Source organism: Merops nubicus, unplaced genomic scaffold (genome assembly GCF_000691845.1).
Source record: "Merops nubicus isolate BGI_N331 unplaced genomic scaffold, ASM69184v1 scaffold3883, whole genome shotgun sequence".
Taxonomy (NCBI): Eukaryota; Metazoa; Chordata; class Aves; order Coraciiformes; family Meropidae; genus Merops; species Merops nubicus.
The window spans coordinates 2,643-16,934 of record NW_008596779.1 but is presented as its reverse complement, the minus strand read 5'-3'; the positions used below and the strand labels follow the sequence as shown (position 1 = coordinate 16,934).

Below are 14,292 nucleotides of genomic sequence, written 5' to 3'. Positions count from 1 at the left end.
CATTCTGCTGAGATAAAATAACTTGGGGGAAGTTGCTGGGTGCTGGAGGCCAAGGGCTGGGTAACCTGCAGTAACAACACAGTTTTCTCCTCTGTCTTTCTTGGCATGCTGAACCTGTCAGAAAAAAAAACATCAGACAAAGCAAAGAACAAATTTTAGGGTTTTTTTTTAGTCAGGTGTATTTTTATCCATTTATTTAGCTTTCTTTTGAAAGCTGTCTCAAAGATTTTACGGAAGTTTTATTGCTGAACCTGTCAGAAAAAAACATCAGACAAAGCAAAGAACAAATTTTAGGGTTTTTTTTTAGTCGGGTGTATTTTTATCCATTTGTTTAGCTTTTGAAAGCTGTCTGAAAGATTTTAGGCAAGTTTTATAGTGGTTGGATATTTGTTAGGTTAAGTTAAGCTGAAGTTTCTTCTGTTCTTGAATTGCAGTCTCAGAAACAGAATATTGATATCAACAGACAAGCCAAGTTTGCTGCCACTCCTTCGTTTGCTTTGTTTGTAAATTTGAAAAATGTAGTCTGTAAAATAGGAGAAGATGCTGAAGTCCTGATGTCTCTGTATGATCCACTGGAATCAAAATTTATCAGGTTAGTGTACTCTGGAGGATACCCCCTAATCTGTGCTTACTCAGTTACAGTAGTGAGGTGGATTTGGAGGCTGAAAGGGCTTAGAAAAGTCAGATTTCTGTGAAAGGCATAGGGGCATCTGCAGCAGCATTTCATTGTCCTGTGCAGCATGGCATCAGGCAGTGCCTTCACCTTGGTGGGTTTTGGGGTCATGATGTTCCTCCTCATGCCTGTGGTTCCCCAAGTGCAGAGCTTAGCTGGGCTGTGAACACACGTGCAGGGCTCCGTGCCCTCCTTTAGCAGCAGCCTTGGCACTGACCTGAAAGTTCCATTTCTACATCCCCCATTTCCTTTAAAGGAATCCTTACACTTTGTAAGGCAAGAAGTAGGAGTAAGCAAGTTGTGAGACAGCTGAGGAGTTGCTTGCTTTTTATAAATGATAGACACAAAGGGAAATTCCAGCTCTCCCCCAAGTTCTTTGTGTAGGGTAAGTAGATTGGGTATAAAATACTCTTCTGTAAATTCAGAAGTTGATGTTATCCTTATACTTCAAGGAAGCCATTGAAACAAAGTCCTCAAAATGTTGTTCTTTCAGTGAGAACTACTTGGTGCGGTGGTCAAGCTGTGGACTCCCCAAAGACATAGACAGATTGCATAACCTCCGGGCAGTGTTCACTGTAAGTGTCTGCTTCCTTCAGCTGGGGCATGGCCAAGCAGTTGTTTCATAGCTTGTGAATACCTGAGGAATGGAATGAGCTGCATGCAGACAGTGTGGAGTTACCTCTGCAGTTTACCTCCTGGTGAAAGCTCACGAGATGTTTAAGTGCCTACTAAAAAAATTCTCAACACTTGGCTAGAACCAAAGGTGCTCTTTGAAGTTTTAATTTGCTAGAAATCGTTTGGCCTCCTAAGCAATAATTGAGACAGAAGTCAAGATGTTTAAGTGCTGTTACAAAAGCTCCTTTTCTCCTAGAACTGTTTCCTCTGGTGCTAGAGGCTTGCACGGCGAAGGCAAATTTAAGCAGCAAGCCTTCTGCCTACTAAAATAGAACTTGGAATTCAATTATTACAAAATAACCTCTAGAAAATACTATTTCTAGGACCTGGGCAGCAAAGACCTGAAAAGAGAGAAGATCAGTTTTGTCTGTCAGATTGTACGAGTGGGCAGAATGGAGCTGAGGGACAACAACACCAGGAAACTGACCTCGGGGCTGCGGCGACCTTTTGGAGTAGCAGGTAACTCTGGGTGGACCACATGAGATTCTCCAGTAGAAAGTTGGGTGTATGAAACTCTGTGGGGTTGTGTGAACTCAGAGTTGTTCCAGATATCATCAGAATGATTGCTGTATTGTAGAGTTGACTGTAGCTGCCAGGGTTTGTTAGCTACAGATGCCAGAGGGAATTTGCCACCTATTGGACAACTCTCAGATGAGGATGTTGATAATTTCACCTCTCTTCAGAATCACCTTCCCTTCCATGCACTCAGGGTGTTCTCTCAGCTCCCCTCTCCCCATGCTGATCACTTAATTCAGTACACTCTGTTTTTGTTTTCAGTAATGGATGTTACTGACATAATCAATGGAAAAGTTGATGATGAGGACAAACAGCACTTCATCCCCTTTCAACCGTAAGTGGGGAATGGTTTAAAGGATAAGTGGAAGGATTAAGATTTTAACTTTCATTGAAAAAACCCAAAACACTTAAAAATTCTCACTGGAAGCAGTGTTGTGTGGAAATTCTGAAGTTAATTTATGTGACACTTCATCGTAACAATATTTACTAATATTTCTTGATAATTTCCTATTCTAGTAGTAGTATCCATCAAAACTTTAGAATTTCATATTTATTCTTAATTTTAAGTCTTGACTTTAAAGCATGTGTTCCCATTTTGCAGCACTATTTTCTTTTCATTTAGAGATGTCAGGGTGCTGATGTGCAAGAGGTAAAATGCTTAAAATAAGTGAATTGCTGGTTTAGTTCTGCCTGAGATTGATAAAGACCAGCAGTGTTACCAGCATCCACTGCAGGTGATTTCTGTAAAATTAATAAATTATAATATTTATACTTTTTTTTTGTGGTACATGTAATTTTCTAGTAGGGGCTACAGTAGTACAAACAAAATTTGGGCCTGAGATTGATAAAGACCAGCAGTGTTGCCAGCATCCACTGCAGGTGCTTTCTGTAAAATTAAGTAAATTATAATATTTATACTTTTTTTTGTGGTACATGTTATTTTGTAGTAGGGGCTACAGTAATACAAACAAAATTTGGAATCTGAAGGGTGGCTTGAAATACCACCTGTAATATCTTCTCAGAATTCAGCTGACATGAGAATTTAACCAGAAAGCTGAGGTCTTTTGCTTGGATGGTAGGGGAGAGGATCTGTCTGCTGCACATACCCCTGGCTGGCTCACAGAATCAAGGAGCCCAGTCTGCAGCATGGACCTGGGCTTGCTTAGAAAGGTTGAGAGAGTTGGGGTTGTTCAGCCTGGAGAGGAGAAGGCTTCAGGGAGACCTTCTTGCAGGCTTCGAGGACTTCAAGGAGCCTGTCAGATGGATGGGGATGGACTTTTTAACAGGGCCTGTTGTGACAGGAACAAGGGAGGATGTTTTTTTACTAAGAGAGGGGAGATTTAGACTAGAGAGGAGGAAGAAATTTTTTACTCTGAGGGGGTTGAGCCCCTGGCCCAGGCTGCCCAGAGAGGTGGTCGCTGCCCCATCCCTGGCACCATCCCAGGTGAGGTTGGCCGGGGCTCTGAGCACCCTGCTCTAGCTGGGGATGTCCCTGTCCCTGCAGGGGGTTGGACCAGATGACCTTGAAAGGTCCCTTCCAACCCAAAGCATTCTGTGATTCTGTTCTAGGACTTAGAATGGATAAGATCCTCTATTGGAGACAGTGACTCTAAGGTGGCTGACATGGAGTTTACTATTTTACAATAATAGTAAACCAATAATTGGTGTCCTTTAAAGTACAGACGTATGATTTTGATGTAATAGCAAATATCAGTTTTGACTTGAAGCCACAAAATCATATTAAGAAATATTGTTCTAATATCCTGAATATTTGTCACAGTGTGCCAAGAAAGTGTTTTTAGGAGTAAAAGCTGATTAACAAAAGAGAATGTGGCAAATTCTGGTCCATCTATAGTTGCTAAGTGTTATTTTTTTCTTCCATGACTTGGGGAAAGGTAGGAGAAATAAGACAAATGTACATAAAATATGAATGCTGAGTTTTCCCACTGTGTGAATTGTTAGGCTGCCATCTGTTCCAAAAGGCAAATCAGAGTTCTGTTAGCTGAACTCCTTGATTAATGCACTAATGGATATACAGAGGGTTTTTTAATAATTGCTTTAAATGATGTAACCTCAAATGACTTTTATTTTGGGAAACTGGCTCAATTTTGGGAGCCCTTGTGGTTTCCAGGTGTAGGGCTGCAGGGAGCTGAGCGGGTGCACACCTCCTGTGGAAGGACTTTGTGTTGCTTAGAGTGGTGTAGAGGGTGTGAATGGGAAAATCAGAAATACAACTCCATTTTTCAAGGGAAGAGGCTTTTTTCTTTGGGAGGAGTGTGTTCGTGATGTGTTTATTGTGTGGTAAACAATGGCAAGTTTATTTTTTAGTGAGTGTGGAAGTACGCAACGAAAATGAATCTTTGTGTATCAAAGTGGATGCTAATGGAACATCTAGTTTTCTGCTCCATTAACACTGATTTATTTTTTCTGTGTATACAAATCAGCTTTTTGAAAAGATGTACAATATGATTTATTTATTTTTTTCCCCCTACCAAATTAAAACATTCTTCTGAAAGAGTGTATTCCAAAGAATATGAGTAATGTGAGAGCACACAATGAATACTGCTGTCATGATTTCCAACGTAGACTTAGGCTGTATATATGAGCCACATTTTTCTTCTCATTCCATGCTTTGCTTCTGTTGTACCACATGCAATTCTGTTTCCAGTCTTTGTTTGTTTGTAGTCACTCCCTAGCCACCAACACAATGGCTGTCAAAAGCACTTGGCAAGATGACTTAAATGACACTTCACGCTGCTGTTTGTTTATAGTTTCCATCTTTTCATTTATCCATCAAGTGTTAACAGAATGTTTGAGATGATCTACTTTGCTTCTGTGCCATATCTGTGAGGTTAACAGCAGCTTTTCCTTCAGACCATACGCACTGCTGCTTAACCTGTAGGCTGAAGTGGCCCTGGAGGTTTTGCAGGGCCAGCCTGCTGTAGATGTTAAAAAAACCTGCCTGTGCAGGTTTTCAGTGCTTCACAGGGGATGCTGAGGTGGGAGCTGATCCTCCTGTCCTCACAGAGTGTTCCTGGGGCTCATGCATGTCCCTGAAGGGAGAAGCAACAACGTAGGTGTGCTGGACTTCTCTGCGGTAGATCAACGTTCTTCTGATTAATGATCTTCCTCTGTCTTTCTTGTTACCTTTCCTGTCCTTTTGTCTTGCGTTGACTAATAAATACTCTGTCACAACTATGATATGATCTTTTGTGTTCCCTTGTTACTGTGACTTCTGGTTTTCTGTGACCCTTTGTTTCCTGGTGTTGGTCGTCATGTGCATCCTCCAGGCTAGCGTTGGATGACGCCATTCGACACAAGCAGCTGAACATATCATCCCGTTTTTCACCCAGGGTGGCAGGGGAGAATGATTTCCTTCAGACTGTTATAAACAAAGTGATTGCTGCTAAAGAAGTTAACCACAAGGGTCAGGGTAGGTACTGTTCTTTCTCTACTCCACTCTCCCCAGAACTCCTCGTCGCCTCCTTTGCCACGGGGGATGGGTTCAGCTTTGGAATCGAGGGTGTGGGATTTTGCCTTCACTTGCTCACTGCTCTTTGGTGGTAGAAAGTGTGTGCATGGTTTGTTCCCCCTCTTCCCAATCCTTCAGGGCTGGTTCTGCTTGTCCCAGCCCCTTGTGAGCTTTCCATGAATTTCTCTGCCCTGCCCGTGGCTTGGACATCTTTGTAGCTTTGATTGGAAGTGACTCGTGGAGTCATCTCATGCCCTTGAGCTGGGGACTTTGGCCTCCTCATGGAAGGAATATCCTCTTCCCTTGCTTCCTTTGTCTTATTCTTCCTCTTGGCAGCTGCTCTTGCAGCACTGGGTGCCCTCTCAAGACGAGCAGGGTGTTGCTCCTGGCAGCACTGCACCCAGAGCTCGGAGGTGGTGAGGATGGAGCTGGAGCTCCATGAGGATGGAGCCCCACTGACACCTTCTCTTAGGGGCTGCTCCTGTCACTGCCCATAACTATGCACACCAACCAGTGGAGACTCTGCTGATGTGAAACTGAGTCAGCATCCAAGGTTTGGGTTGTTACTTGTGTGGGTATTCAACACTTCATGACCCTGATGTGCCTCCAGGTTAGTGAGTTGTGTGATGACTCAGTTACCACTGTCCTGACTTCAGTATTTTGGGGGAGGCTGGATTAATATGATGTTATGGAGGCCAATGTGGAGTTTCCACCCAACAGTGTGTGTGAATATCCATATCACTTGCAGAAAGCATTTGAACAGCAGCCCTGAGGAAAATTATACACCTTTTTTTGCCCATTTTTATTAATAGCAAATCTCTAAATAAATTTTTTACTATTATCTGTTATCTAAAGAGGAAAAATGAGATCTGCTTTTCTCCCCTCTTTTCACCTGCGGGCAGAATGTATTGGAAAGGAGGAAACTTTTCAGCTTCTGCTTCATTTCAGATTCTTGCCCTCAGAAAGGCTCCAGAGCAAGCAGAAAAGGATTAAGAGTTGGTGCTTAGCCAGCCAGTGTAGGTACAGTTACTGTTTAATGAAATAGCAGCTGCTAGAACCAGCCCTGGCAACAAGTCAGCATCTAGCCTGTTAGGAGAGACTTTAATAGAAAGCAGAGCAAGCTGCCAAATCCATACAAAACGAATCTACAGTTAATTGTGTGTGTAACAGGATAACCCACAATTTGGTTTAGAGACTATTTTTGGGGGTATTTTTCGTAGATATTAATTTTAGGATTTTCTTCTGCAAATTGCTGCTGTAATTATTTCATGCTTAAAATTGATTGCCACTTTACCAAGCGTTAAGATTTCTTGGGGGTTGTTTTTGGGCTTTTTTTTTTACTTTTGCTATCTTTCTTTTTCCTATAACAAATGTGTCTGATGTTAGTTGGCAAGCAGTAGCTTTTCAGTGGCTTCTTCTGCTACTGAAGAGGAAAATGTCAGCTGCGTAAAGCTGATGCTGTAGATTTCTTTGTGCTCAGTGCAGTAAAAACAACCTACGGGGGTGGTGGTGGTGATGAATCAATTCAGGGTATGTATCTGCTGCTGGGACAGTCTTTGTTGGCATCTCAGTATTGGTTGGTTGTAATACTGAAGGGTTTTTTTCCATTCAAATCAGCTTTGCCCATTCTTTCTTCGGCGGGAATATAAACAGATCATTAGAAAGAACTTCTGAAAGTTCAAAGGATAGATAAAAGCTTGAGGCAGTTCTGCTAATGGCTTCATAACTTTATTTCCACAAGACCTTTTGTGGAAGAGTTCAGCTCTGTGAGGAGGAGTAGGACCAGCTGATGATGTATGGTCTTGCTGACTTGTTTTTCTTCTGAATAGAGACCTGTTAACTTGAAATTTTTTAGACTGTAAATAAAATTCTTGGCTCTAGTAAGCCCATGTGAGGGAAGCTACTTGAGTCTGGTTTTGAACTCCTCCTCACCAAGACCTTTTGTAAACGAAGAGCAGTTACTTGAATAGATGCTCTTACACTTCAGAACGTGTGAAAATAAATCTTTAACTAGAAAAAAAAAACCTCACCAATTTAATAATTTGTGGTTTTCACACAACAGGTTTGTGGGTGACTTTGAAACTTCTTCCAGGAGACATTCATCAGATTAGGAAAGAGTTTCCACACTTGGTGGATAGGTCAACAGCCGTGGCTCGGAAAATGGGCTTTCCTGAGATCATTATGCCTGGTGAGCCAAATGAATGCTGCTGTCTTATATTTTAGCCTTCTTTAGATATCTGTGTGTATGGAAGCTTTGGGGGTGGGGGAGGATGAATTTGAGGTATGGAAAACATTAGGAACAATGGAACATCAAAAGTTTTCATCTCATTTCAAATAAATGTAAAATACCAACTTAATACCTGCCATGTGTGCTGCATCAATAAATAAATCTAACCCCCAAAAAAAGAGATATCACAGTGAAATTCTCTTTTCCCAGCAAAGACAAACACACATACAAAGTCTGTGCTTTATATTTTCTCTCTAACAAGGGCATATGTAAAACTTGGGTCTCCTGTGATTGAATCCAAACCAGAGAGATTTTTTTCAGAAGAACCAGCTTGCTGTAAAGATGTGCAGGTCTCTTGGGCTTGTGCTAGATTTGGGTAATGTATTTGAAAGAAAGCCACACTGCCTTTTTTAACACATATATTCCGTGGATATATTCTGGTGTTTACAAAACAAAGACCCAAATGTGGTGCTTCTCAAAATAAAAATTACCATAAGCAACAGACTACAGAAGAAAATATGCCCTGTCCTTTTCAGATGGATGGGCTCTGGGGGGTCCACTGGATATTTTCAGCACCCATCTCAGTGGCAGCTCTCCCTGTGGATGCTAACAGGGTGTTTCTCAGGTGTTCTACTGTATATCCAGTGTGGTGAAAGTGCCTCAGTCTGTTGTGGTCTTATGTTGGCACATAAACCATCTGCCTCATGAAATGTTTGGAAAACTGCTGTTTCCTGAGTTCATCTCCAAAATTAGGTTGTAGTGGAAGAGCATTTTAAGACAAAGCAAATACAGCCCTCCCCTGCAACCCCCAAGCCACCAAAACCATCAAACAGCTTCCTGATAGGTTCATCAGACCTATGTAGGCAGTTAAATATTTTTTTGAATTGCAAAATATCTGCATATGGGATAAATTAATGACTGTTGAAACTCATCTGTTCAAATTAATAACGAAAGAAGTTGTGTAGACAAAAAGTCCAACAAAACCAACCAACCCCAAACCCTAAGAGTGGAACTGAGGTGTTTTTAAAGTTTTTTCTTGGTACAAGAAGGATATTAAGGTGCTGGAGTGTCCAAAGAAGGGCAGTGAAGCTGGGGAAGGGTCTGGCGGGTTTAGTGGTGACCTGGCAGTGCTGACTTAGCAGTCAGACTTGATCATAGAATCATAGAATCCTTCAGGTTGTAGTGGTGACCTGGCAGTGCTGACTTAGCAGTCAGACTTGATCTTGAAGGTCTCTTCCAACTGAAACAATTCCATAATATGATATTCTTTCAGTCTGGAAATAACATTTGATGTTTTGTTGGTTTGTTAGATTCCACTTGCTTCACTGTCTGTTAGCTCAGACTTCAGAAGTCTTAGCACAATGGGAGCTCAGTGGCTGTTTTCAGTAGTACTGGTGTGGGATGTTCAAGATACCTTGGCTTGGAGATGTTGCCTTGTGTCTGGATGGTTGCTGCTACTCAATTGGGTGGTCATGGTTTCTATGTATTTGTGGTTTCACACATCAATAGGGGTACTGTGAAAATGGCTGAGAGCTTTGTCCTTGGCTTTTCCTTCCAGGGGATGTTCGGAATGACATCTACGTAACCTTGGTGCAGGGAGATTTTGACAAGGGCAGTAAAACAACAGCAAAGAACGTGGAAGTGACAGTATCTGTGTATGATGAAGATGGCAAAAGATTAGAGGTATTGAAGTATTTAACGTCTGGTGTTTTGATTTTGATATGTTTAAGCCTTTTGAACATCTATATAGTTTTCAACTAACATCCTTCTGTACAACAAAACTTTGTCCTTTGTCCTAACTCAATACATCTTGTCAGTGCATGCACTTTGATACTGGTTTTATGAGAAACTCTGAGCATGAGCCATTCTGTCTTATTTTAACCTACTTCACTGATGGGTTTTGGTTATTTGAAGGAAAAAATGGGAGTTTAAGATGGACATGAACATTTTTCTCTTCTGTTTGTGTTTTCAAGAGCGTTATTTTTCCTGGTGCTGGTGATGAAGCCATCTCAGAGTACAAGTCAGTAATATATTACCAAGTGAAGCAGCCTCGCTGGTTTGAGACTGTAAAGGTATCTAAACTGCCACAGTGCCTTCCTCTCTGGGGGTTAATATGCAATCAATAGAGGCTGCAGGGGAAAGCCTTGAGAAACAAAGCTAGGGAAATTCAATGCTTGTGAGGGTGTTTAGCAGGACAAAAAGAACAGCTCAGCTAAGGAGGGGTTTCAGAGGCTGCTGGAAAATAGATTGGATTTGTATTGCATGCAATAACTTTTATTTCATCCTTTTGGTTGAGACAACTGTTATAGGGACACTCCAACATCTGCTTATGAAGGGTTCACACTTCTGTGAAGCTGATGTAGAGAAAGAGGATATTAAGGTTAAAACATAATTGCCATGGTGTTGGACTCATCAGTGTTTTGGGATCTGGCGGGTTGTGCTTTGAGCTTGCTGAATTTGCTTGGGTAATATCAAAACTTGACATTTAAGCTAAAATGTTATTACAGAGGAGGCTGGGGTTAGCTTTATAAAATAGCTTCTGTCTATGAAGGGTTCACACTTCTGTGAAGCTGATGTAGAGAAAGAGGATATTAAGGTTAAAACATAATTGCCATGGTGTTGGACTCATCAGTGTTTTGGGATCTGGTGGGTTGTGCTTTGAGCTTGCTGAATTTGCTTGGGTAATATCAAAACTTGACATTTAAGCTAAAATGTTATAAAGCTAACCCCAGCCTCCTCTGTAATAAAATATCTTCTGTCTAGCTGTTGTCAGTGGGAGCAGCAGATGTGTACTGAGAAGGGACTGAAAGCTGCTCTCTACACTGCTGTATGAAGTCCAAAGCTGCTCTTGGATCTGTAGGCAGAGAGTGGCTGCCAGGGGATGGCAGAAACCTCGACTGGTGTTGGGGAGCCTAAATGGGGGTGTGATTAAAAAATACACTGGCTCTGGGAAAAATTCTGGGGGAGAAGAGCATTGGTTACATCTCTGCCCATTGCTTACATCGTGTGGATCAGAGATACACTAGTAGTACAAGTAAATGGGTAATTAAGAGTTTTTTCTTTGCTGCTGTTGATAATGGAGTTCAACTCTACCAGCCCAACTCAAGAGGGACTCATTCCTGAGCTGGAGGGAGTGGAAGGGGGGGAGGTTTGGGGTTACAGCCCAACATCTGAATTTGCAGATCTTATCAGGTAGCTGAACAGGCTCCCTTAGTTCCTTCTCTCTACCTTGGTGTAAGAATTGGCACCTCAGTCTTGGTGCTAGGTTTCCATGAAGAATCTGTGACCTTTCGATGCCTTCTATGGCCAAATGAAACTGGTATTTGGCATGAACCTTTCTAAAAGCAGTAAGCGTGTCGTTGCAAGATGTCTAGATGGATTTGGTAGCAGTGCAGTGTTGGAAGGTGCTGCACTGACTTCTCTTTCTCTGTCCTCTCCCCACACGTGCAGGTTGCAATCCCCATTGAAGATGTGAACCGCAGCCACTTACGCTTCACGTTCCGCCACAGGTCATCACAGGACTGTGAGTAGCAACTCAGCCTTTCCATTATGGTTCTTGGCAGTGTCTGGTGCCAAAATCTTCTGAAACAGGCATAATATTCCTCATCTTAATTGACTGTTGTCATCACTTTTACTGTGGGGAATGTAAAAAGGGCTTACAGGAAGCTTAGCATCAGGAATTGAAGATGTAGCTATTCAGAAACTTTGGTTTCTGGTTCTCAGAATGACTTGTGGGTTTTTTTTAAGTGATTTTGGGTCTAAAAGATACTTGAGAGCTTGTGGTTGTCCTCAACTTCAATGTAATGTTGCTGGCAGATGAGATGCTTTGAGCTGTTGGTCAGATGGAGACACTAGACATCTTCCATCTGTCAGCAGTTGCTTTGTAGGGAAGTTTGGGGATTTGCCTTGGTTGTGATGATGTTCATTCCATGTAGTGGTTACAGGGGCTGGCTCTCTTGGCAGGAAAACCTTTTCAAATCTAGACAAAAGCATCAACCAGCTCATGTCCACTTTTAGTATTTACAGTGGTCTCCATGTCTCCATGTCTGTGTAACGTCCTCAGAGTGGTTATTTAACTGAAGCTGTATATTTTGTAAATAGATCATTAATAAAAGCTTTACTTAGAGAATGATGCTTGTTAATGTAAAGAATGTGCCAAAAAAATCAATGTTATTCCTGTCAGAATTTGATTCTGCACTGCAAATTGAGTGAAAAATATTTTTAGGATGATTCAAATTTAGGTTGGCCATGGTTTAAATATTAGGGGCCATGACTTCAGGGCTGTGGGGCTTTCTCACAGCCTCCCTGCAATCAGTCTCAGGTTGATTACACTTTCCTTTTGGTTTTATTTCCTGACTTTGTGATTTCTGCTTGCCCTGTTGCTTTGCTTTTACTTCATCTTTAATAATGGATGTTTTGAACAATGGGAGCAAACTGCTCTCTTGTTGGTTGTAGAGTGGGTCAGCTCTCAAACATGGGCACTTTGTGGTTATGGATCCAGTTCCTGTTTTATTTCTAATGTTTCACCTGCAAATGGTGGAGCCCTGCTGAGATTCTCAATGCTGGCCTTCAAATCTTTATTCTAGGTAGCAAACACTTCTATTCTTCTAACTCCTAATACCTGAACCTTTATAAATGCATCAATTTTCTGATTTGTGTTTTGAAAGCTGCCTTAATCCAGCTTTCTAAAAGAACAGACAGAATATACCAATATTAAGCATCTAGTTCCTGTTGATGTAGTCAGATGACTATGCATTTATTCTGCATTTTTTGGTTCTATCTTGCATTTAGAAGACATCTAATTTCTTAGAATGATAGCATGGTTTGGGTTGGAAGGGATCTTAAAGATCATCTAGTTCCAGCTCCCATGGGCAGGGACACCTCCCACTAGAGCAGGTTGCTCAGAGCCCCATCCAGCCTGGTCCTGAACACCTCCAGGGGTGCAGGTGTCTCCATGACCATTGACCACATTAGGATCACTGTCTTGTCCACCTGAGAGTCTTTGCTATGGTCATTCATTTACATGTTATCCATGCTTTTTGAGTTTTAGGTGGACTGTCTATTTAAGTATCAGTTACTTACATTGTGCTTTTGTTTTTTTGTTGCAGCCAAAGATAAATCTGAGAAGATATTTGCCCTAGCATTTGTGAAGCTCATGAGATATGATGGAACAACTCTGAGAGATGGAGAACATGACCTTATAGTTTACAAGGTAGACTTTTGAGATGCTTCAGTTTTTCCACAGTAATTCAGCTGGCTGGATTTTAGGGAATTGCTGTTACTGACTTGCACAGAAAAAGTGTTACAGGCTATTCTGTTTGATCAAATGACTAAATATCAGGTACTGTGCAATTTGTGTGTGGCAGATTGATTGTTAAACCTTGAATATGTTTTGCTGGGGATGTTTTAATTTCAAAGACACGTGTTATTGAGTTTTATGTGGGTTTTCATGGCTGGGAAAAGTTACTTTTATAGCCTTTCAAGTATCACATCTTGGCTCTAATCTGTAGACGGTTTATTTTTAAATTACTGTTGTTGAACCATTGGATAGCTCAGATTCTGGAGCAAACCTAATTAAATCTGGTGTAAATAACATTTATCACTAAGGTTTTTTTACTAGATACTTTCAAAATGTTTCGTGTTGTATTTAAAACCCCACTGCAGGCAGAAGCAAAGAAGCTGGAGGATGCCTCAACATATTTAAGTTTGCCCTCCACTAAAATAGAACTGGAGGAAAAAGGCCACTCTGCAACAGGGAAGAGCATGCAAAACCTTGGAAGCTGCACCATCAGCAAAGACTCTTTCCAGATTTCTACTCTAGTTTGTTCAACAAAACTTACCCAGAATGGTAAGTTCATAGAAATGCTGGAGTTTTTGTTCCTCATGGCAGAACAGTCAGTACATATGACCCCACTCCAGCCTTCTCCACCCTCCCTTCCTCTCTGACACATAGTCTTGGATTAAATGGTCTGGATGCAGCAAAAGCATTTACTGAATGTGTTATCCAGCCCTCTTCTCTGCCTGTGGGCTTTGCTTTCCAGTATGTTTCTAAGAAAAGGGAAGAATCCTGAGTTAAATGGAAAGAGGAATATTGTTTGCTGTATAACTGAGACTTTTATACTGAGGTACACTGGAAACAGCCTCTGTGGCATTTCACTTCTCTGTGGGTATGAACAACAGCACTAAGGAGAATGAGTTTGCTTTCAAGAGTAGGTAATACCATGGCTCTGCTCCCTGATAAGCTGGTTTGTGATTTCCAAAGTTCAATATCTTATGCCTGAAGAAGACTCTGGTGTTTTCTTGTGTTGGGCAGAAGGGATGTGAGTGTGAGGGTGCTTTGTGTGGAGGTCACTCACGTTCACACACGAGTAGCAGGAACAGAGCTGGCACATTTGATTCCTTTCAAAACTTGCCTCATATATATTTTTCATGTGCATTTGTCAGCACGTGGAAATAATGATTAGATGATCCTGTTAATGATTTCTCCTCTGTCCAAGGGGAAAGTGACTCCTCTGGTACAACTTGGTAGTCAACTCCTAATTTTATTGCGGTGTTTTTTTCAGTGGCATCTCTGTGACAGCACATCCCGAGTGTTTCCTATTCAGAGCACATCAGATGCACTGCAGGCTGGCAGTCTTACAGCCTAAAAGGATGTTCAGCCAGAAAAAAAAATGGGGAAATGATTTGGGAATTTCATAGCAAAGATGGGTTTGTAGCTTGAGGGTGACA

General features: G+C 41.5%; 1 protein-coding gene across 1 annotated transcript in view; it reads left to right on the top strand.

Moving 5' to 3' along the window:
• The window catches only part of LOC103769289 (dedicator of cytokinesis protein 1), a gene marked incomplete at both ends in the record, with an annotated part of 24,348 nt that extends 10,891 nt beyond the window's left edge, over positions 1–13,457 (top strand). The window contains 11 exons of the mRNA XM_008936471.1: positions 435–592; positions 1,167–1,248; positions 1,672–1,807; positions 2,126–2,198; positions 5,218–5,297; positions 7,399–7,524; positions 9,122–9,246; positions 9,537–9,635; positions 11,014–11,086; positions 12,672–12,775; positions 13,228–13,457. Coding sequence (XP_008934719.1) covers positions 435–592; positions 1,167–1,248; positions 1,672–1,807; positions 2,126–2,198; positions 5,218–5,297; positions 7,399–7,524; positions 9,122–9,246; positions 9,537–9,635; positions 11,014–11,086; positions 12,672–12,775; positions 13,228–13,457 — 1,286 coding nt within the window. The remainder of the gene's footprint in view (positions 1–434; positions 593–1,166; positions 1,249–1,671; positions 1,808–2,125; positions 2,199–5,217; positions 5,298–7,398; positions 7,525–9,121; positions 9,247–9,536; positions 9,636–11,013; positions 11,087–12,671; positions 12,776–13,227) is intronic.
• Positions 13,458–14,292: the final 835 nt, after the last annotated feature.